This window comes from Typopeltis vanoorti, chromosome 16 (genome assembly GCF_054136105.1).
Source record: "Typopeltis vanoorti isolate ZY-2024b chromosome 16, IOZ_Tvanoo_1.0, whole genome shotgun sequence".
Lineage (NCBI taxonomy): Eukaryota > Metazoa > Arthropoda > Arachnida > Uropygi > Thelyphonidae > Typopeltis > Typopeltis vanoorti.
This window is the reverse complement of record NC_143564.1, coordinates 53,984,359-54,009,190: the sequence shown is the minus strand read 5'-3', so window position 1 is coordinate 54,009,190 and position 24,832 is coordinate 53,984,359. Positions and strand designations below refer to the sequence as shown.

The following is a 24,832-nucleotide window of genomic DNA, read 5'->3' as shown; positions in this document are numbered from 1 at the left end:
CAAACTTTTGTGATTAATCTCTTGTTCTCCCACCCACCCCTCTTAAGCCAAGTGCTGGAACATTTCTCCTGTTTTCTTCATATCAACCAACTTTTGCAACTAAAAAACTCAATTTATCCTCAGGAGATTTCACAGGTCACTCATCATCTTGCCACCTCTGGATCATCTTCACTAACTTCTTCATCCCCAAGAACAAAGCTGAACAGACTTGAGCACAGTTATCCAGATGTGGACATATCAAGGCCTCATGAAGAGGAATGATAACTTCCATATCTCTGCTAGAGTGTTCTTCAATAACTAAGTAATCCTATGAGCTAGCTACCTTGGCTACCTTAGCAATATGTTCTCTAAACTTCAACTCTATCTAATATACCATCCCAAATCCCTAGCTTCATTTCCTGGAGTGTGGTGCCATCAGTTTGATACACAGTTGGTATTCTGTTTATCCCAAATGCGTAACTTGATATTTCTCTGCATTAAACTGATACCGTTATCATTTACCTGCAAGTTCTCCACATCACCTTCATTAACTATTACCCTACCCAAGTTTTTGTAATCAGAAAACAACTGAATAATTCCTAAGATAATTAGCCGAAAGGCTATTTTACCGGTGAATTTGTTAATTGAAAGGGGGATGGTAAACTCTTCTCATAATGTAAAACAATACATATACATCTCTTAGGAGCTGGGTTTTACATTATGAGAGAATATTAAAGTTAGTGATGGAGCTTGCTCCACCTTTGCATGGAGTTGCCCTGGTGTTGTACTACCCAAGTGATCATTTACACTTGGGCCTGCCAATAGTTTTTTCGGTATGAAACTCTATGAATTTCGGACATGGCTATAAAATAGAATGGGATTTACCATCCCCCTTTCAATTAACTGAATAATTCTTTCAGACAAATTTTGACAAATTATTTCTTATATCATTTATGTACAAATTAAACAGTTGTGGTCCAATCACTGTTCCTTGTGGAACACTACTAGTCACCTGTTTTTGCCTAGGTTCTGCTCTTCCATTTACTGTGTTTTTTGGTATCTGTTCGTCAGCCACATTCGTATCCATATCACAAGTTTCATATCTCAAAGGTGGTGCCTTAGCAAAATCCAGCAGTATCATTGTATAGTCATTCTCTTTATCCAACTTATCTGTCGCTATTATATATCATCATTTCATCAAATTCCTGACATGCACCCTCAAGGGGGTGTACAGGATGTGATAGTACTACATGAAAACTTACATCATTACTAACTTCCTATCTACAATTTTCCTCCAAATCAATCTGTTACTTGTCAATTACTCCAACATTATCAGATCTTATACTTCTATCTTCTAAGGCACTTTTTACTGTATCAATCCACCTATATCTTGGTCTTCTTTTTCTGCATTAAAGGGTGTTTTTTCCTGCCAACCTGACAGAGAACACTTGTTTTGCTAATCTTTCATCTCCCATTCTGCTTAAGTCACCATACCATCTATGAAAAAAGAAAAAGAAAACATTGATAATTCATCCAAAGAATAATGTGGTAATGTTCTTTGTAAGGAGAGAAGAAAGCATATTGAAAATTCCTAAGTCAACAGATGTCTTGACAGAATACAGAAAAAAATGTAAGAAAGCTAAGCTATGTGTAAAAGTAGCTGGAACAAAACTCATGGGAAGAATATAGAGAATAAATATCTCAAAGGTGGCAAAATGTTCTGGAGGCTATCGAAAAAGCTTTGTTGAATATCACTTACATCAGCTACCGTTTCACTTCAGAAATCTGCAATGGAAAAGTAGCTAGAGTAGTGATATTCAACAAGAAATGCTCAACTATAAAGGTATAAACCTTTTCCTGTGGCTACATTGCATACAGAGAACACAATAATGCAAGTAGCACTGAATCAATTGATACTTGAATTGTAGTTTCATGAAATAGAGGCTCCTCCAATTAAATTATGTATGTATGTTTATGCCATGAGTATAAACTGGGGACAAATGCTACTCAAGCATCCAGCAAGATATGCTCAGCATTTGGAAAAGAGGCAACAAGTGCAAAGCAAAAATTATTAATATATATATATATATATATATATATATACTTGGTGACACATCCTATGAGGTGATGACTGACCACCACTGATGACAAACTGACAGCTACCATTTGGTCAGATTCAAATTAAATAGACCGTGTACTTAGACAGATTAGCCAATTAACTGTGGATAATTAAACCATTTACTTGCTGTGAAAGTTGCAAAGTTAGCAGTAGGTTCTATCTATATAAATTCAGTTGGTAATAAACTAAAGAGACTACTGGTTTGCTATTGTTACCTTCATATTACAATAATGAGCCATTTTTGGACTAGTTGATATGGATGAAAAATGGTTATATACAGCAACACTAAACAGTTACATTATTGTAGCATTTTTTTGCTTGGTTAGAAAGTAAATTATACAGTTGACTCTCAATATAGAAACCACCATTATAACAAAAGTTCTGACCAAAGCTCCATAGGTACAATGCTATGCTAAAAGAAATTCACTAGAGCAAATTTTCCACTATAACAAACTGTTTATGTGGATAGGAGTTTGCTATAGTGAGAGTTGACTGTACTTGACATATTATATTCCTATCTTTATCCTTTATCTAAGTGTGAGCAAGCAGAAGTTTGCATGTAAAGCAGTAGCATTACAATTGCTGATATATAGAGGCAGAAGAGTTCACATTAAATTGTCCTAGTATCCATTAATGCACAGCACATTTCCTTTTGGATGTGTGTTGGCATGCCTTAGGAGAAGAGTCATTAGCCAGACTAGCTTCAACCATTAAAACAGTTTGTTCAAGATGGTTGAGGATTAAAAAAAATTGAATAAGTGATTTAAAAAAAAAAAAATTACTCTCTGACCTCTGAGTATTTGGTTTGGTTCCACCAGACTGCACTGTGAGACCAAGCCTATGCAGTAGCAGGCATAAACCCCATGTGTTTAACTCAAACCTCAGTGTCAGACCAAACGTGTCAACAGCCAGGAACTAAATCAAAGCCAGTAACCGGCAGCAAAAATCAGATCTTTGCATTTTAGGTTGGTGTTCTCCAAATGACATTTCAAAAAAAAAAAAAAGTTATGGAAGCAATTAGAGCTGCAGCTGGTGAAACTCTGAGAGCAAAATCAATGCAGGTCATAGTTTCCGTATACAAGTAGCAGAATGGTATATCACCGTATTAAAATATCCTGGATGAGAGAAACGTAGCAAGTTTTTTTTTTCTCTCTACTTGCTTACAAAGTAAATTTTATTGAAAAATTATAACTTGTTTTTATCCTTTATGTAAGCATGGGCATATACATGAAGACATCTGCCTCTATATACAAGTAGCCTGGTCATGATGTTCATATGCAAATTCTAGTACCTGAAATGAGCAGACCTTTGTTTGCTCACATCTGGGTTAAGAATAAAAACAAGAATATAGTTTCTTGTCAAATATAATTTTACTGATCATATTGTTGGTTATCATCCTATGAACATCATGTTGGAGGTTTAATGGAATATTTACAGCACTAAGAAAGGATTAAAACATTTTAATGCTTCCAATATTTTGTCTCGGTCACTGAGACATCTTCAGGGATTACAAAAAAAAACTATTGTCACATGCACACAAATACAACACAATACTAAGTGTGGGTGACTCTAAAGTCCTATCTAGGTGGTGCACCCTCTATGGGCATTTGTAGTGACCTAGGATGTAAGATGTTATCTCTGATAATTCATGTTTCCCAAATTTTGGGAAGTTTTATGCAGCCATATTTATTTAAATTCAATTGATTTTTGAGTGCCAAATTTAAATATTTAAATAAATACGATTGCATAAAACTTCCCAAATTTTGGGAAACGTTAATTATCAGAGATCCCACCTTACATCCTAGGCCACTTACAAATGCCCATAGAAGATGCACCATCTATATATGATTTTAGAATCACCCACATCTTTCATTTAGTATTGTTGTTGTTGTTGTATTTGAGTGTGTGTTACAATAATGTTTTTGTAATCCCTGAAGATGTCTCGGTGACTGAGACAAAATATTGGAAGCATTAAAATCCTTTCCTAGTGCTATAAATATTCCATTAAATCTCCAACATGATATCCTCACAGCATTTAAGCCTCAACACATGCATCCTGTGAACACGTGTGCTGTACACATTACGGTTCATTAAGAAATGACTTTACTGTGTGAGCATCTCTGGTAGAATATTGCTGGTATTGTCTGTTAAGTTCTACTCAGCATAACACCAGTGGTTCAAAAAGTACCACTTCACAAACAACTTGCATTAGTCGCCCATGAAGGCATTATGTTCCTTCAGTGCAATGCAAAGCTTTATGTAGTAAAGTCACTAGGAACAAGCTCTACAGCTTTGGTTGGGAAATTCTATCCGACTTTCATATTTCAAAACATCTCCCAACTGCTTATCACATTTTCTTATTACTAGACAATTGTGTGCAGTGAACAATTTTGAATCACATTGTGGAGCTTTTTTTTTTACCTCCAAAAATTGGGAATTTTATAGGAACAATATCAGATTTGAAGATGCCTTTTTCCTAAAAAGCTGAACAAACTCATTTGGTCATTTGATTTGAAAGGACCTTTGCTGAGCTAGATGTATAGTTATGAAGTGAGGTTTCAGTAAATGTGCTATCCAGACTAGTAAACTAAGATTCTGATTATTTGAGGATTGGATAAATGAGAGATCATCGTATGCTATCTACATGGCAAATCATGGCAACTTTGAAGGTAAAGATAACATTTTGCTCACAATGTTCCATAAAATAGTTTATAAGATGAGGTACAGGAGGTGAATCCATGGTTCCTTCTCTAGGTAAAAATCACTAAAGTGAACAGTTTGATAAGATCTTGCACAAAGTTCTTTCTCTAATAAATTTAATATTTCTGTTAGTCAAGAGGTGGCAATATAGTGAACATTTGATTTAAGCTAAATCTTGTTAAATAATCAAATTTTTAATAGCAGATATTGTCTATAATTGTACTGAAAAAAGTTAACTAATTTATATGATGAGCACAGTTTCATTAATAGTATAAGTTTAAGTCCCAGGTGTTCCCCACCTGTGGATTGCAACTCCCAAGAGGGTCGCAAAGTGTTTTCTGGGGTGGGGGAGGTCGCTACAGTTAATTTTTAGGAAATTTCACCACAAAGGTTTTTAACACTTATGTCAATATGGTTAACTGCAATATCTTAGTAGTGGTTGTAACACTGATTTTTGATAAATGAAGGGAAGTGACTTAAGGTCCACCTTGGTAGATACTTAAAAAATATCAGAGGCCTGTTGTGTTCATACATATTAAACATTTTATATTATTTTAATTATTAGCTTTGATGGGCCTTTAATATTTTTTCAAAGTTCTGTAGCATACCTTGATTCACTCCCTAAAATGCTTTTTTTATGCAAATGTGGTGGAGTTATAGGTTACATAGCTATTATAAAAGGGGATCATGGCTCAAAAAAGATTGGGAAACACTGGTCTAAGTGGTATACACATATGACAAGCATGCACAAATCTTGTGGGTAAAATTTGTGATTTTAATTTGCTTGTAAGTTCAGTATTTTAAGAAGTAATTTCAGTTTGCCTATTACACTCAACTCTCACTATAACTGAAAAGTTCTATCTAGAGCCTCATAGGTGCAATATATATATATATATGATGAAAAACCTTCAATGACTAATACCGAGAGATAAAAAGATGATATGATATATTTGAAAAGATACTACTAGTTTACTAGTTTCGTTGAATTGATGAACATCTTCAGGTATCACAATCAAAGAAGTATATAAAGAATTACAGAGATAAAGAATTACTTAAAATTGTAATAACAGAACAAGTACAAAAAGACAGTAGCATGTTTGAAAATAAAATGTGAGCTTGAGTTCCAAACAAACGTATACTGCGTGCTGTCGCGAGTGCGCCACTACTGAACAGAGGCAACGTGTGCATCAGATTAAAACTCAGGCTGTTGTTGATATGCGAAGAATCTAGAGAAATTTCCCTAGATTCGATAATTTTTCTCTCGAGTTCATCATAGCACACATGGATGTTAGAAGTTTGAGTCCAGTTCACAATGTGTTGGCCGCCTTCGTCTGAGTTAGCTGAAAAGAGAACATGGCTAGAGAGAACGCTAGCTCTAGTCCTGTTATAAGAGATGCCTCGACGATGTCATCTTTTTATCTCTTGGTATTAGTCATTAAAGGTTTTTTCATAATATTCCAACCAAGTAAAAACGAATTCTAAAAAAAAAAAAAAAAAAAAAAAAATATATATATATATATATTTTATGTGAAAGAAGGGTTATGATAGCAAATGATTTGATGCATAGGCTGTGTATAAATGGATGCGAGTTTTCAGAAGTGTGGAGTGAGTTTAAGGGAAGATTGAATTTGTATAAGAAAGATGGCCCACACTTGAATGTGTTTGGTATCAAGTGTCTTGAAAAACTAATTGGTATGAGTTCTACCACAGAGAGTCAGGGAAACTGAATTATAATGTGAGTAACGGTGTTATATAGCTGTGTTAATGATGGGAATGGGCATTAGCATGGAAATGATTATGAGGAGAGAACAATTTTGATTTTGTGTTCATCTGGTTTGGACCCATCAAACGTGTGCAAAGATGTCTACGTGTACGGGGGGGTCTGGAAAGTTGTTGGCCTAAAAATGAAAAAACGAATTTATAATTTCAATTTATTTTTATTTTTCAACATAATCTCCCTTAAGATTAATACATTTATTTCAGCGATGTCCATTACCCCGTCCCTCTAGTGGTTCTCAGTAAGATCTGCAAAATAGCCCGCTACAGCTGCAATCACCTCTTGATTCGAAGAAAAATGTACCAGTGAGGAAGAGTTTTAGTTTTGGGAAGAGATAGAAGTCAGAAGGAGCCAAATCGGAAGAAAATAAAGGATGGATGTTCCAACAATTCCTAGTGCAGATCCCTTAATTTTCCCATTGCCAAAACACATTTGTGGGTAGGTGCATTGTCCTGATGAAAGATGATTTTTTTTTTGTTCTGCAAACCAGTTCTTTTCTCACGAATTTTTTCATCTAGTCTGGTTAAAAGATCGGAATAATATTCCCCAGTTATTGTTTTACCCTTTTCAAGATAATTAATAAAAAAAATGCCTTTAGCATCCCAAAACACCAATGCCATGATCTTTCCTACTGATGAAACCGACTTTGTCTTCTTTGGTGCTGAACAACTGGCTTCTCTCCACTGTTTGGATTCTGATGTGTGTGTAATGGTGAATCCAATCTCATCCATAGTAATAAGTCGATGCACAAAATCAGTTTTATTCTCATTAAAATGCTCCAAGCACTGTTCAGAGATTTTCATGTAAGTGTGTTTTTGATCTGCTGTGAGCAATCGTGGCACCCATCTTGCGCAAAGTTTTTTCATTTGCAATTCTTCATGCAAAATATATCCTACATGTTCTTTTGAAATGTCTATAGTCTCAGCAATTTCAAGAACTTTGACTCGCAGGTCATCCAATACCATATCGTGCACTTGATCAATAATTTCTGGTGTTGTTACACTTTTTGGATGTCCTTCATGTGGATCATCTTCAAGGCTAGTACAGCCACGTTTAAACTCAGCAGCCCATTTCTTAATTGTTGAAAATGAAGGAGAAGAGTGCCCATAAACGTTTATGAACTTTGAATAATTTCTTTTGGCATTAAACCTTTTACAAAGAATTTTATAACTGCACGATACTCAATTTTATCATTTCAAGGGATATAGACAACACTTTTGCTTCAGACAGCTGTATAAAACAAACTACTTGATAGAATGACTAGCAATTTCACATGGATGCTTATGACAGAACTACAAATGCAGAGAAAAAAATCTTGCCGATAGTGTTGCCATCTATGGTTGAGGCTGAGAACTTGTCAGACCACCCTCATATAAGGCACTAGAGAAGGATAGAGATCTGCACGTTGTCCAACAAGTATCATGCAGACTGCAGACAATGGCATACAAAAGAGCATGCAGGTAGATTATTATGTCTGTACACGAATGCTAGGAGTATCAGAAACAAGGGGTAGAGTTGGTTGCCTTGGTCATTATATTGGGAGACCTCAGATTGTAGGGATTAGTGAGACCTGGCTATCAAAATCATACTAACTGGTATCGAGTGTAAACGTAACTATTTTTAGGAAGGATAGATAGGACAGGAAAGATGGGGTGTCCTGCTAAATGATATCAGATGACTTGAATCTACTTAAGAGTTGAGACCTATGACAGCAAGTTTGAAGCCATCGGGTGTGAGGTGGAGTCTAACAAGATCAAATACATAGTGAGTGTTGTTACAGACCTGGTGGATCAGTTGTTAGTGGTGAAGAAACATATCACCAAACAGAGACGATGGGTGCAAAAAGAGGAGATATGATAAATGGAGACTTTAATTATCCGAACATTGATTTGGTAGCAGTAAAATATCATGAGTAGAACGAAACTGAATTTATTGAGCTGTTGAAACAACTTCATCGAGCAGCATGTGACAGAAGAAGCTAGAGGTCAAAAAGTGTTATATTTGATTATAATGTCAGAGGGTGTTTCCCTTAAAGACGTAACTATTCTGCCTCCAGTTGGTGGCATTGATCATGCATCATCCTTATGCACATGATATTCCTTCCACATAATCCTTTTCTTACGAATTCTGATGTTATATTTGACACATTCCGATAATGCATCATTTAAGAATTTTTTAAATGCTTCCCATGCACTGTTGATATTCTTCCCATCCAGCAACTGATACCACTGTACTTAATTCAGTATACTTCTCGGTTGGTCATGATTTCCTGCTTTGTAGTTCAGCATGTAATATTTTCTGTAACACATTCATAAACTTAGCCATTTCCCAAGGGCTAAGTTTATGAATGTGTTACAGAAAATATAAGTGATTTGCATCAGTTACCTATCTATGAGTTTGCAGAGAAGAATTATGCGAGATTAGTTTGTCTTTAGATGCTGTTACAGTAGTGCCATCTGAACACGAGAGACAGGCATACAGTGTTCTTTGCAAGACAGCACAACTATCATTTGTAAAGGGGTTAACGTCTGCAAGTACACTCTCAACCTGCAGTGAAAGTTGTTAAATACTTAATGTAAGCTGAGAATGAAGCTGAAGTTTTGGTCTCAAGCAGCTTGCAACACCTGTTAAAAATCTTAGGATTGGACAGAAATTTTGAGTAGGCTTTTGAATTGGGAATAAAGAATTTCATTCTGGAAGTGATAATTTTTGTAGCTTTATCACTCATAGAAATAAGACTAAGTAGTGGAAACAGTAAATGTTTTCTCTAGTCCATTAAATAAAGCCCCATCGAGCACTAGTCACTTCCACTAGTACAAAATTTATTGGAATTAAACAATTAAACCAAAGTTTTAAATATGATAGGTTTTTAAAATAAAGTAAAGCATTTAATGGTTTTTACTTCTCATATTTCATGTAGCAACCTATAACGATTATATAACTTCTTTGCACTATCCAACATTAAGTATTAATGTTTTGCATAGTGCAACAACTCTCCAAAATACACATTTAATACTTAAATGTTAAGTGTTAAACAAGTATTCAAAAAGTGCCTTATTATTATAATTCATGTAAAATATAACACATATCCTTGCTTTATTTGTGAAATATCATTACATTAATATATAGTCCTCCTATCAAAACCTACGTGTAAGGTAACAAAGCCAAAAATTCAGCATCGTATTGATGTCTTATTTATGAGTGGCTCAGTAAAATATAAGAAATAAGAAAGTGATCATGTTATTTACTCTCTCTTTTTTTTTTTTTCCCTCACCAAAGGATAATGTCCAGTCTTCATGCATCTCTGAAAAGCAATTCAATCAGCCTTTCTCAAGTAATGGCACTTCATCGGACCATAAAATGTTGACGACAAAAAACATATTTCCATCTCTTCTTTTAGAAGATTTTAGCTCAGATGTGCAGGAATCACTGAAAGGAACTTGTAATACCTTAAGTTATTTCAGAAACGTAAAAGAGTAGGTAAAATTATAAACTCTGCCATGATAATTATGTCTAGTAAATGGTGGATTTATATTGTCATGGGGGGGGGAGAACTCTCATTTTCTGTATATTTTAAGTTTTAATTTTCATTAAAATAAATTTTAAAATAATGATTTTGTGTTGATGATATACAATTTCATAATGGTTCTACAATCTGACAGGGAAAAATGGACACTTAATTCTGTTAGGTAAAAAAATATTCAATTTCATCTTTCTCCTGTCTTTTAGCCCTCTGTACAGCTTCTTTTTTTTCTGATTCTTTTTCCGATGGCTTGGATCGAAACATCAACTTACGCCTGATCTGAAATTAAATTTTGCTTTAGACTTAGTGGGCATCTGATGACTATAGAATTCTTCAACTATTAGTGAAGTATAAATTTTTTTAAAATTCTAAAAACAACAATAAAAGTTTAAAATCTGTAATACTCAATATTATGGTTGAGTTCAAGCTGGAAACAAAATAGAAAACTTACTGGTTGTAGATGAACATTTGCATTCCATAATTTTCAGAAAATTTATAAGATATTCCAAAAATTGGAAAGGAAATGACAAAAATAGTTTTGTGATTAGCAATCTCAATCATACTTAATGGTGAAGACTGGAGGATAAGTATGTTTATTAAATCATAAATAAAATCTGCAAGTAAACTTTGTAGAATTTATGCACACATGCTACTTGTGCTGAAATCACATTGTACAGTATGATGACTGGACACAAAGAAAATGAAGTTCTTAAATTCATTATTAGATTTAATGGAATGAATACAGCACAGAGAAACAATTCAAACACAAATTTAATAATTTTATATTTTGTCGCTGTTGCAGAGACATCATCATCATGGGTGCAATCTTAAAATTGTAAAAGCACACGCAAAAATCCTCAAAACAATAAGTGGGGGAAAAAAAGTTCTTACAAGGGTTGCCCTCTATGGGTGCTGTTAGATGGGAGGCCTAAGAATTCAAGATAAGTTTAGCACAAGCATGTTTATTAAGATTATTTATTAAGGTTGGATTTTCAAATATGCTGATTCTGAGAAAAATGTATATTTTTGCAATGAAGCATAGTAGTTTTATTCCATTTGATTCTGTGCAAGGTATCTGAGGCATGGTAGGAAGAAGTCTAATGTGTCTAAGCGATGTGACCATATAGAGAACACATCAATATATCTGCCAGGTTTCAGAATGGCAGTATAGCTGTCCCTTCAGTAAAACATTTCCAGATGGTTACAAGGTTCCTTGTTCTTCTTGCAGATTATCTTATTATGGTCAAACAGAGAAATTTGCCAACAATCTAGACGAACACAAGAAATGCACCCGCCAACATAACTATAGTAATTTTGGTCTAGCTGATCATGCCTTGGATACTTTGCACAGAATAAAATCTATTATTATTATTACATGATGCCTCCAGGGAGTCCAAAGATTTATCGAGGGAAGGCACCTACTCTACAACTGTCTCCACCACTCAATCCATCAACTACAACAAATTGCAACTACACCAATGCCATCTGCCACCACCACTAGTATTTTCACAGACAATCACAAACATCCATGCCCATGGTGGGATTCGAACCCGCTGCCTTTTGGCTGGAGAGCAGATACGCTAGCCACTCGGCCAACCAGGCTGGCTTAAAATCTAAAAAAAAGCTCTGTTTCACTGACTTGACTTTTCTTAGAATTAGCAGCAGATTTAAAACACCAGCCTAATCATGGAGTGCTTAATTCATGCAAATATGGTTGTGTTAAGTTCCCCAAGATTTGGGAAACTTGAATTCTTAGGCCTCTCGCCCAACAGTGCCCATAGAGGGCACCCTCTCATTGGACTTCAGCCTTTTAGTCTAACTTTTTTTTCCCCACTTATTGCATTGAGTGGTTTTGTGTGTGCTTTCACAATTGTAAGATGTCTCTGTAACAAAGGCAACATATAGGATCCATTAAATTTGTGTTTAAATTGTTTTTCTGTGCTGCATTCATTCCATTAAATGTAATAATGAGTTTAAACCAGCACAATGATTGAAGGAGAAAACTAAATTTTCTCCTTCACTCATTTCCTCTTTAACAGCTCAAGCACTCCATAGTCTTCAAGTGTAATGAAAATTCCATCATCACACGGGCAGATATAAGTTGTATACTTAGAGATACTTCAAACTACATCAGAAAATTAACATTTTATTATATGATCAATACTACTAGAGCACGTAATGTGGTATTAATTAGAGATCCACTAAGAGGCAGCTAAATAAATTTTAAAAAAAAGTTTCCCATTGATATATAATCTTCATTGGTATAAGATGTGTTCTTACCAAATGTGAGAGCATTGAGAATTATTGTATTGCTGGAGGTGTGCAAGAAGAACTCTCTCTTGCATCCTAAAATTCTTTGTATCAATTGCCCCACCTATAAATAAGCAAAACATCTTTCCAAGGTTCTCACTAATGCCACTGGACATTATCCTGCTTATGTCAAGTACTCTGCTGACAAAGACAAAGTAAAAGGTTACTCCTTACAGTTCTGACTTCACAGCTAACTTGGATGTAGTCTCACTTGTTTATATGAATGTCTTATTGACTTGAAATTTAGAGATGATTAAATAGGAATTTCCTCAGGATGTCGTACACCTGTTTGATTTCAGCAACTGTTCAGGCTATTGCATATGGAGAGAGAAATTTTCTTGCACATAAAGGAAACAGCTGTTTGTGCATTTCACCAAAGTTAGGATAATTTCTACATGAAGAACCTAGGACAACATTTGTTTCTTGTTGCTGGGATTTTAACGGTATAGATGCGAACACAGATTGATAAGAAAATAACCATTTATTGACTTGAATGCTAATTTCGCTGATCCAGCGAAATATTAGCAGTCAGCCATATCTAGCCAGCATCTTCAGAGCACACAAACAAAGTTTGTTACAGTAGCGAGACAACTGTAATCCAGTGTAACAGTGGGACTAGTATGAGCAATTGTAGCATGAAACACAAAGACTAAACTCCTAATTAGGTGCCATCTAAGTTGAGAAGGGGGGGGGGAACAAGAGAGAAAGCAGGTATTAATTTGGTCTTAGGATGACTGTCTCCCAAATCTCTGGTAGATTTATACAGCCAAACTTTGGAGTATGTTTCCAGGAGTCTATGACGTACCCTGTTCGTGTCATCGAGCCTACTGTGGACATCCACCTCAGTGAACACAAAAAATATATCCGGCACTTTCGCTGTGGCAAGTCGGGTCTAGCAGACCATGCTTTGGATACCCCTGCACATAAGATCAATTGGAAAAAAAACAACAAAAGTGCTGCAGAAGCCTAGAAACATACTCCAAACCTCAACAAGTACAGCTGTATAAATCTACCAAAGATTTGGGAGACAGTCATCTTAAGACCAAATTAATACCTGCTTTCTCTCATTTTTTTTTCCCCAACTTAGATGGTGCCTAATTAGGACTTTAGTCTTTGTGTTGCACATTACAATTGCACGCTTCAAGTAGGTTTGGAGTACGTTTCAAGGCTTCTGTTGATTCTAGGAACAACCTCTCTGACTTGTAAAAGTTTCTGTGCAGCACTTTTGTTTTTTTCCAATTGATCAATATATAATGAACAAAGTCACTTCCTGGCCTGAAAAAACCGTCAACAAACTCAAGCCCTTCCAAGTTAAAATACCTAGTATATATGAAGCTCCAAAAATTCACAAACAAGGTACACCTTTATGCCCTATTGTAGATAGTATAAACAGTCCTACATATAAACTTGCTAAACATTTAGTCAAAGTACTAGCCACTTTCACAAACAATTCTCCCTCTTTTGTTAAAAATTCAACCCACTTAAAAAGTGGTTTTTTTTAGAAAACCACACCTTAAAGTTCAGACTTAATGGTGAGTTTCAATATCACCTCACTATTCACGAATGTACCATTAACTGAAACCCTTAATTTACTAAATTCACAATTTCTCCCTGATATATTTCAGCTATTTAAATTCATAGTACAGGCAGGTTATTTTACATGGAAAGGGAAAATATACAATTAGATGGGACAGCTATGGGATCCCCTGCCCCCTTAGCCAACTTCTACATAGAACATCTGGAAAAGCTAGCTTTCAATACAGCCACTCTCAAACCTAGTCTCTGGCTATGCTTTGTTGATGATGTATTTGCTATTTGGCCACATGGCCCACACACATTGAATACATTTTTAGTGCATCTAAATAGCCAGCCCAAAAATACACTTCACAATGGAACTAGAAGCCAATGACTGTCTGCCCTTCCTGGACACACTAATCACACGTCTTCAAGAAGGGTCCTTATCATTCTCGGTTTATAGAAACCGACACATACAGGGAGATATTTACACAAACCATCACCCTTCTCAACAATATAGTATCTTAAAACACTAACCCATAGAGCTAGAGCAATTTGTTTCAATGACATTGCTCTCACTGCTGAACTTTCTCACCTACATCACACCTTCCTGACCAATGGGCTGTAATCCCCATAAGATAGATAAAATACTAAATGCTCCCCAAAAATCCCCCTCACTGTCTATCACAGAAGACCTAACAGATAAGCTTAGGCGTTGATGGTTATTCATGACTTATTTTTCATGGTATTAACAACACCACAAACACTTTTATCAACAAAGATGTTTTATTAACGCTAATATTTCGCTGATTTTCAACTCAGCATCATCAGAGCACAACACACATGTAAACGTGACAGTGAGTGAGTGAAACAATATAATTGCAAAAGACAAAAAAAATGTAGGACATAACTTTGCCGTCGCGCCCAAACAAATTCCGAAACTCGAAATTATGATGAAAGTAGAATGGGGTATCCACGATCTTCCGCCAGCAATGGCCAATAACGTGCGACTAGACATAGCAAGTATTATAAACAAGGCTAAGCCTCCAAAAAGCAATATGCCACGTAAGCAAATAACTGCCTTAAAAAAGTTATATAATAATAAAAATATTATTATTACAAAAGCCGATAAAGGAAATGCAACAGTTATCATGAATAAAGAAGAGTATAACAGAAAAATGCAAGATCTCATATGTGACAGTTCCACATATCAAATTATACATCTAGACCCTACGATGTCCCAAAAGAAAAAAGTCCGAATTTTACTGAAAAAAGTGACATCATGGCCCAAAGAAATCATCAGGAAAATAAAACCAATTCATGTTAAAACACCCCGTATTTATGGATTACCAAAAATCCACAAAACTAATATTCCCCTACGCCCCATAGTTGATAGCACAGATAGTCCCACATATAAACTGGCCCGGCATTTAGCTAAGTCGCTTGCCCCTCTTACTGGCAACTCCTCTACTTTTGTAAAAAATTCAATCCATTTCAAAACACTGGTTAAAAATCTAATCCTAAAAAATTCAGACATAATGGTTAGTTTCGATGTCACCTCCTTATTTACCAATGTACCACTTATAGACACTCTTGATTTAATCAAGTCTAAATTTCCCCCAGATATTTTTGAATTATTTCAATTTACCATGAATGCAGGTTACTTTACATGGGGGGGGGGGAATTCTACAAGCAGATTAATGGTACTGCTATGGGTTCCCCCCCCTCTCCCCCATTAGCAAATTTTTACATGGAACACTTTGAAAACAAAGTACTTACCACAGCTGCATACAAGCCACAAGTGTAGTTGCACTATGTAGATGATGTGTTTGCCATCTGGCCCCATGGACAAGACGCTTTGGATGCTTTTGTCACCTACCTAAACAGCCAACATCCCAAAATTCACTTCACAGTAGAAAAAGAATCAAATAACTGTTTACCATTTCTTGACACATTAGTCATCCGCCTTTCAGATGGATCACTATCTTTTTCTATTTACAGAAAGCCTACACACACACAGGAAGATACCTACATAAACAATCACATCATCATCCAGTCCAACAGTAAGGCATTTTAAAAACACTTACACACAGAGCCAGAGCCATTTCTTCTAATGATACAGCTCTAACCACTGAACTCCAATACCTGCGCTATACGTTCTTAGCCAACAGCTATAATCCCTACAAAATAGATAAAATACTACATAGGCCAATTAATTTGCCCTCCCCTAATACACAAGAATACAACATGACCATTTCTATTCCCTATATCAGAGGTACATCGGAAAAGATAGCCAAAGTATTGCTGAAACATGGCCTTCACACCACTTTCAAACCTCATGTCAAGCTGGCAACTCTGATCCACTCGCCTAAGGATAAACTTCACCCTTTAGCATACCCAGGAGTGTATGAAGTTCCATGTGACTGTGACTCGGCCTATTATGGGCAAACAGGAAGATCAGTGAACATCTGCCTGGAAGAACATGAAAGATACATTCGCTACTATTACTATGGCAAGTCGGGACTGGCAGACCACGCTTTGGACACTCCTTCACATAGGATTAGATGGAGGAAAACGAATGTGCTATTTAGGAGTCGTTATAGATCTGAAAGATTATTTTTTGAGTCAGCAATGGCTTTGAAGAATTCTCCCAACCTTAACAAATATGGTTGCATTAATTTGCCAAAAATTTGGGAGACGGTTATCCTAAGAAAAACTCCTGGATAACTGCTGTGTTTTTTTTTTTTTTTTTCTCGTTAGAGGGCGCAAAAATAGGACTTGAGATCTTTTGTCTTTTGCAATTATATTGTTTCACTCACTCACTGTCGTGTTTACATGTGTGTTGTGCTCTGATGATGCTGAGTTGAAAATCAATGAAATATTAGCATTAATAAAACATCTTTGTTGATAAAAGTGTTTGTGGTGTTGTTAATACCGTGAAAAATAAGTCATGAATATCACAGAAGACTACAACAAAAATGTCACCATCCCATACATTAAAGGCACATCTGAGAAGATATCTAGAGAGTGCTTAACAAACACCAACTGCACACCATATTTAAACTTTATGTGAAATTGGCAACTCTCATCCGTTCACCTAAGGACAGATTCTCTCCTTTATCACATTCAGGAGTAAGTGCCCCTGTTCATGTCATCGGGCCTACTATGGACAGACAGGAAGAACTGTGGACATCTGCCTCAGTGAACACAAAAAATATATCTGGTACTTTCGCTATGGCAAGTCGGGTCTAGCAGACCATGCTTTGGATACCCCCCCCCCACACACACACAGGATCAATTAGAAAAAAACAAGTGCTGCACAGAAGCTTTAACAAGTCAGAGAGTTGTTCCTGGAATCAACAGAAGCCTTGAAATATACTCCAAACCTCAACAAGTACGGCTGTATAAATCTACCAAAGATTTGGGAGACAGTCATCTTAAGACCAAATTAATACTTGCTTTCTCTCTCGTCCCCCCCCCAACTTAATGGCACCTAATTAGGACTTTAGTCTTTGTGTTGCATGCTACAATTGCTCATACTAGTCCCACTGTTATACCGGATTGTGATTGTCTCACTATTGTAACAAACTTTGTTTGTGTGCTCTGAAGATGCTGGATAGAATACCAGCGAAATATTAGCAATTATGTCAATAAATAGTTATTTTCTTATCAATCTGTGTTCGCATCTATACCGTTAAAATCCAATCAACATGTGCGACGAACACATAAGCCTTTCCATGCAGTTAAGAACATCTGTTTCTGCCATTAATTCTTATTCCAGTCTTGGTGTAGGTATGCTAGTGTTATGTTTTGTCCTTAAATGCTCTAGGTATGAAATCTTAGTCAATAAACATAGGAGTATAGTCTTCTCTAGAAATCTAAATGTTATTGAAGGTGACCACAATTGAAATTCTCAAGCAAGACAAAAAGTTGTTAGATTCAATGCTATTAGCTGGTATTTAAGAGGTTTCAAAGTGAAGGTGATGTATAAGTTGACTAATAAGTTTCACCATTACTCTATTTATGGTGTACTCTTTTTCAAGCAAGTAGATTTTATTAACAAAATTGTGATTATGCAGTCAAAGAAAGTTATTTATAAATATCATAGAAGGGAGAAAAATAGGTAAAAGAACCTCCTTGATATTCTCTAGTGTAAGTTACTGAGGTTTCAGAGTAAAGAGCCCACAAATGCATGTGAGTGATCAGAAAGAAAACTAGCTATCATCTTAAGCAATACCTATTATGTATTCTTGAGAGAGACGTACAGGATACACGATAGCACTACATAATTAAACTGGAAAGGCTGATGTGTTCACAGTAAATGTTATTTATTTTCAAGGCATTGATGACAACACAGAATGATAAGAAATAATATTTATTAACTTATTTGCTGATATTATATCCAGCATCTTCAGAGCACAAAAACAGTTTGTCACAGTATGCAAAACAACAAATTATAGATCATGATCCCACTAATTCTCAAAAGAATAAAGTTTGCAAATTTTTGAAAAAAAAAAAGTCACTTTTTTTTTTCAATAATTTTTTCAATAACAAGGTATACAGTAAACCCTCCTATAACGCGGTTTCCATATAACGCGGAGCCAAAATTGCGACAGCCCTCCTATAACGTGGTACTCTTATAACGCGGTTTCCGTTCAATAACATTCCATCAACTTAATTGGTTTAAGAAGATTCTCTATAGCATGAATTTATCTATGTGTAAAATTTTTACAGTTGAAATTAACGGGGAATTCCCTTCTTTTTTGGTGAATTTACATCAACATTTTCCAATTTCAGTTATCAGGGAATTCCCCTATAAGCGAAGAAACGATGCGAGATTGTTCACAGTGCTCTGTTTTAATGCTTAAAATAGACCGTATGATTGGCTGTTGCATATTTGCGTGAATTTTTTTATCCAGTAGCGCTGCCGAACTTTCGCTGTTGCATATTTGCGTGAATTTTTTTATCCAGTAGCGCTGCCGAACTTTCGCTGTTGCAACCACCCACTTTGTCATCAATTTTAAGCGCAACTTAGTAGGAAACTGTCTGTAAATCCGTGAAGACGTACATATCACGATTAGTGTTCAATAAAGTGCATTTTGCTCGCTGAATTTGTGTTATCGTAATTGGACAACATTACACAATACTGTAGGTAATATTTTTTATTTGTTGTAAAATAATTAACCCCAGGTTTGCATAATGTCAGACACAAAAGAAACAAGAAAACAGTTAAAAAAAAGTTTATATCTCTTGAGGACAAAATCCAAATTTTAAATCGTTTAAAGGGTGGAGAAAAAAATATCGTCTGTTGCAAAATCGATAAATTTGAATGAATCTACAATTTGAACCTTAAAGAAAAATGCGGAAAAGATAAGGAAAACTATGGCAGATGGCTGTCCGTTAGGTGCGAAACATGTCACCCGCGCGAAACATTAATATGGTTAAAATGGAACGAGCATTGATGATCTGGTTGGAAGACTGTATAGCCAAAAAGATTCCAATGTGTGGAAATCTTATCAAATCTTACCCAGAACGAATCAAACTGATTAACAAGTGATTTTACTTACTTCCGAGTTTCACTCCACACGGTTCCCATATAACGCGGTACGAATCAATCTGATTTGTACTAATTCTGAGTTTCTTATAGTGCGGTTTCCATATAACGCGGCACGAATTAACCTGGTTTGCACGTTAAATCCAAGTTTCTTATAACACGGTTTCCATATAACGCGGTACGAATTAATCGCGTTACAGGAAGGTTGACTGTAAACAAAATTAATAATGGAAAAAAACTCACATACAAAGATTATTTAATAGTATAATTTTTGCCTGTGTGTCACAGCCATCTTCAGTACATTAAGCTCAAATTAAACAATCTGACAATTCTAAAAAAGCGCCACCTAAGTAGCTGGTGTAAGATAACTAAAAAGGTCAATAAATTTCCTATAAAAAATAAAAAATAAAAAATCAATACAATAAAAAGTTAGGAAAGATTAGCTGATTTGTAAAGTACTATCTCCCATAAAGGGGATAGACATAAGCCGTCGGATCTGTTTAAGTTAGGAGAATGAAGTAGAGTTTCACATGTTTCTTTATAAAGGCGTTCCATGAGAAACTGACTTTTATGAAGAACTCTTGTCTTTCTCCAATGAACTCTATGTCTAGTGAAAATGGCATGTTCTGCAAGTCCAGACTTTTCAGGTTTAAAGTATTCAATATAAGATTGGTGTTCTTCTAGCCGAATAGAGGCAGATCTTCCTGTTTGTCCGAAATAAGATAATCCACAAGAGCACGGAATCTGGGTAGACACCTGGATGATTAAGATATGGAAGCTTGTCCTTAGGAGAAGTGAGATAGGTGGAGATTTTTCTAAATGGTCGAAAGGCAACAAAAATATTCAGTGGTTTTAAAACTTTTGCTATACGTTCACTGATGCCTTGTACATAAGGTATAGTAATGCACATTATTTCATCTGTGTTTGAAGAGAAAGACATATTAAAACTACTCAAAGTTCTTTTAATGAAGCAATTCTTATAACCATTAGATAGAAAGGAAGAAGTTATATATCATAGTTCTTTCTGTAAAAGATCGTCTGAAGAACAGAAGGAGTAGGCCCGATGAACCAGTGTTTTAATAGTTCCTGCCTTTTGACTGGGATGGTGATGAGATTCCGCATGGATATAATGGCCTGTATGAGTCTTCTTTCTATAAACTGAGAAATGTAGGTTACCATCTGGTTGGCAAAGAATTAGAAGATCTAAAAATAACTGCTTATTTGATTCTACTTCTAGGGTAAACTTGATCCTAGGATGAAATGCGTTTAACTTAGTAAGAAATTGTTTAAGTTCATCCGAAGATCCATTCCATACTGCAAAAATGTCGTCGACATATCTGAACCAATGAGTAGGTCTGGGAGAAATGTTGTCAAAGATACGTTGTTCAAAATGTTCCATAAAGAAATTGGAGATAGCAGGAGAAAGAGGATTACCCATTGCTGTTCTTTCAATTTGTTGATACAACTTATTTTTAAAGGAAAAATAACCAGAATTTATTACAAAATCAAATACGTTTACAATGTCTGAAGGAAATTCCTGTTGTAGTAATTCAGTGCTTTCCAAAAGAGGCACATTTGTAAATAAAGAAACAACATCTAAACTGATCATGATATCAGAAACATCCAAATGAAGATCTGAAATTTTATTTTTGAAATCCAAAGTATTTTTTATATAAGTATCAGTTCTTCGGATGAACTTCAACAATTTCTTACTAAGTTAAACGCATTTCATCCTAGGATCAAGTTTACCCTGGAAGTAGAATCAAATCAGTTAGCCTTTTTAGATCTTTAATTCTTCGCCAACCAGATGGTAACCTACATTTCTCAGTTTATAGAAAGAAGACTCATACAGGCCATTATATCCATGCGGAATCTCATCACCATCCCAGTCAAAAGGCAGGAACTATTAAAACACGGGTTCATCGGGCCCACTTCTTTTGTTCTTCAGACGATCTTTTACAGAAAGAACTACAATATATAACTTCTTCCTTTCTATCTAATGGTTATAAGAATTGCTTCATTAAAAGAACTTTGAGTAGTTTTAATATGTCTTCCTCTTCAAACACAGAAGAAATAATGCACATTACCATACCTTATGTACAAGGCATCAGTGAAAGTATAGCAAAAGTTTTAAAACCACTGAATATTTTTGTTGCCTTTCGACCATTTAGAAAAATCTCCACCTTTCTCACTTCTCCTAAGGACAAGCTTCCATATCTTAATCATCCAGGTGTCTATCCAGATTCCACGCTCTTGTGGATTATCTTATTTCGGACAAACGGGAAGATCTGCCTCTATTCGGCTAGAAGAACACCAATCTTATATTGAATACTTTAAACCTGAAAAGTCTGGACTTGCAGAACGTGCCATTTTCACTAGACACAGAGTTCATTGGAGAAAGACAAGAGTTCTTCACAAAAGTCAGTTTCTCATGGAACGCCTTTATAAAGAAACATGTGAAACTCTACTTCATTCTTCTAACTTAAACAGATCCGACGGCTTACGTCTATCCCCTTTATGGGAGATAGTACTTTACAAATCAGCTAATCTTTCCTAACTTTTTATTGTATTGATTTTTTTTTTTTTATAGGAAATTTATTGACCTAAAATATTCAGTGGTTTTAAAACTTTTGCTATATGTTCACTGATGCCTTGTACATAAGGTATGATAATGTGCATTATTTCTTCTGTGGCGTGGTTAGCCTAGTGGCTTTGCGCTTCGCAACCATATGCCTGGGGAAGGAGTGTCCTAGGTTCGATTCCCGTCCACGACGTGAGGAGCTTAAGGATCTTCCTCAGCCATAGCCAAGTTAGCTGGTCTTGGGCGTGGGCAGCAGGGTTTTTTCCGCCAGTTTATCTGAGGTTTTTCATCCCGCAAGCAGGCAAAGCGGCCCCGTGAACACACAGGTTACAGTCATAAATACTTACGGCAAGGAAGGCAACGGGAAACCACCTTGCTTATAATCATCTCTCCCTAGAATGGTAGCATATAGCTACCCTCCCGCGGCCGTATGGCAGATGGGAACCAGAAGACACCTACTTAGGTGGCGCTTTTTGGAATTGTCATTTATTGTTTAATTTGAGCTTAATGTACTGAAGATGCCTGTGACACACAGGCAAAAATTCTACTATTAAATAATCTTTGTATGCGAGTTTTTTTTTCCGTTATTAATTTTATATCGATATATCTACTCACGGCATACCTCTTTTAAAACTTAAGGTATAAACAGTTCCACATACAAACTTGCTAAACATTTTGCTAAATTAAGCCAACTTCGCAAACAATTCTCCCTCCTTTGTTAAAAATTCTGTTCACTAAAAAAAAAGTATTTTAGAAAACTATATCTTAAAAAGTGCAGACAATGATTAGTTTTGATATCACTTCACTATTTATGAATGCACTGTTAACTGAAACCCTTGATTTACTAAAGTCATGTTTTCTCCCCCAATATATTTTAACTATTTAAATTTACAGTACATGCAAGTTATTTTACATGGAAAGGGAAGATATACAGACAACCAGATGGGAAAACTAGCTATGAATATAGCCACTCTCAAACCAGTGGTTTGGCTATGCTATGTTGATGATGTGTTTGCTATTTGGCCACATAGTCCAGACACATTTTTAGTGCATTTAAATAGCCAACACCCTAAAATTTACTTAACAATGGAACAGGAAGCTAATGACTGTCTGCCCTTCCTGGATGCACTAATCACTTAGTTTCCAGACTGTTTTTTATCGTTTTCTGCTTACAGAAAACCCACACATACAGGGAGATATTTGCACAAACAGTCGCTCCATCATCATATAGCTCAACACTGTGGTATACTAAAAACACTAACTCACAGAACTAGAGCTATTTGTTCCACCAATGACAATACTCTTACTGCTGAACTCAATCACTTACGCCATATCCTCTTAGCCAATGGCTATAATCACCTAGGATAGAAAAAATACTAAATGCTCCCCAGAAATCCCCTCCATTGTCTATCACACAATACCGCAGCAAAACTGTTACTATCCCATACATTCAAGGTACATCTGAAAAGATATCTAGAGTGCTCAATAAATATCAGCTATGCACTGTATTTAATAAACCTTATGTCAAAGTGGCAACTCTAATCCATTCACCTAAGGACAAACTCTCTTCTTTATCACATCCAGAAGTTTATGAAGTGCCCTGTTCTTTTGACTGGGCTTACTATGGACAAACAGGAAGAACTGTTGACATCTGCCTTGGTGAACATAAATACATCCCTTTGTTTCAGAGGTGCAGATTTGTGCATATGTTCACTCCAGTATACCATGTCAAAGAAGTGCCCGGCCTGGAACCTTCAGATTTTTACCTCCTTTGGCTGAAATATTCTGTCAAATTCATTTGCTGTTCTCTACCACCAAACATTCTAAACTTTTTGATTCCCTTTCCTTAAAAGTCAGTATTCTTCAATCCAACTTTCTTAACATTGAGATCCTTTTCCTTGGAGAATTCAATGTTCACAACACCAGTTGGCTCTCCTGTTTCAACTGCACAGATGAAGCAGGTAGAGAGGCTGAGACATCTGCCATCAACAACTTTACACAAATAGTACATATGCTTATCAGAATACCAGACAATCCAAACCACTCCATATACTTTGGACCTCTTCCTCATTAGTGACCCATCCAAGTAGTCTGTCCTCTAGGCAGTTCAGACTACAATCTTGTGCTGATCTCTTCCCCTATGAAACAACATGAACACAATGATTTCCATCTACACAACTACTATACCACATTTTCTTGGATGGATTATTACTTCCAGCCATCTGATCCAAACGAATAATTCTTATTGGCATCGCAACATTTCCTCCCTGTTCCACCCTAAGTTCCTGTCCCCTAGCTAAAGCTTGGTTCTCCCATAGGCATGCCAAAGCTGTACAGGAGGAGAATTAAGAAGACCATAATTGACTTGCATCGAAAACCCCACCTACCTACACTGCTTAAACTGGAATAGCTGCAAGAAAATTATTAACACGTCAAAAATATGTTGAGAAAACTAAAAGCAGAAAACTTGCATTCTGGTCAAAGCCACTGTCACAACCTCTGCCCAACATTCCTCCCACAACTATTGCATCCTGGTGATTTTGTTGCATCATCACCCATGGAAAAGCCAACTTCTTGGCTTCCTGCTTCTCTTCCAATTATTTCACTCCTCATTTTGTTAAATAACCATCAATTGTTTCAAACACTCAATGTCCAGTATGTTCTTTTGCCAGAAAGAGATCAGAAAAATGTTATTCAAATTGGATATTAAAAGGTCTCCTGGAACTGTTGGAATTTCTCTGATTGTCCTAAAGATTTGTGCTCCAGAGTTCATT

The 24,832-nt window shown here is 35.9% G+C and overlaps 2 protein-coding genes across 4 annotated transcripts in view; one reads left to right on the top strand and one right to left on the bottom strand.

Annotated features, from left to right (window-relative positions):
- Nucleotides 1-10,186, top strand: part of LOC150098027 (uncharacterized) — a 253,275-nt gene extending 243,089 nt beyond the window's left edge. For all 3 annotated transcript variants that reach the window (XM_090406362.1, XM_090406363.1, XM_090406361.1), the window contains one exon: nucleotides 9,855-10,186. In XM_090406362.1, the coding sequence (XP_090262488.1) occupies nucleotides 9,855-10,055 (201 nt within the window). In that variant the 3' untranslated portion in view covers nucleotides 10,056-10,186. The remainder of the gene's footprint in view (nucleotides 1-9,854) is intronic.
- Nucleotides 10,187-10,254: 68 nt separating this feature from the next.
- Nucleotides 10,255-24,832, bottom strand: part of LOC150098026 (cilia- and flagella-associated protein 100-like) — a 58,052-nt gene continuing 43,474 nt past the window's right edge. The window contains exon 5 of the mRNA XM_090406658.1: nucleotides 10,255-10,377. Within this exon, the coding sequence (XP_090262784.1) occupies nucleotides 10,261-10,377 (117 nt within the window). The 3' untranslated portion in view covers nucleotides 10,255-10,260. The remainder of the gene's footprint in view (nucleotides 10,378-24,832) is intronic.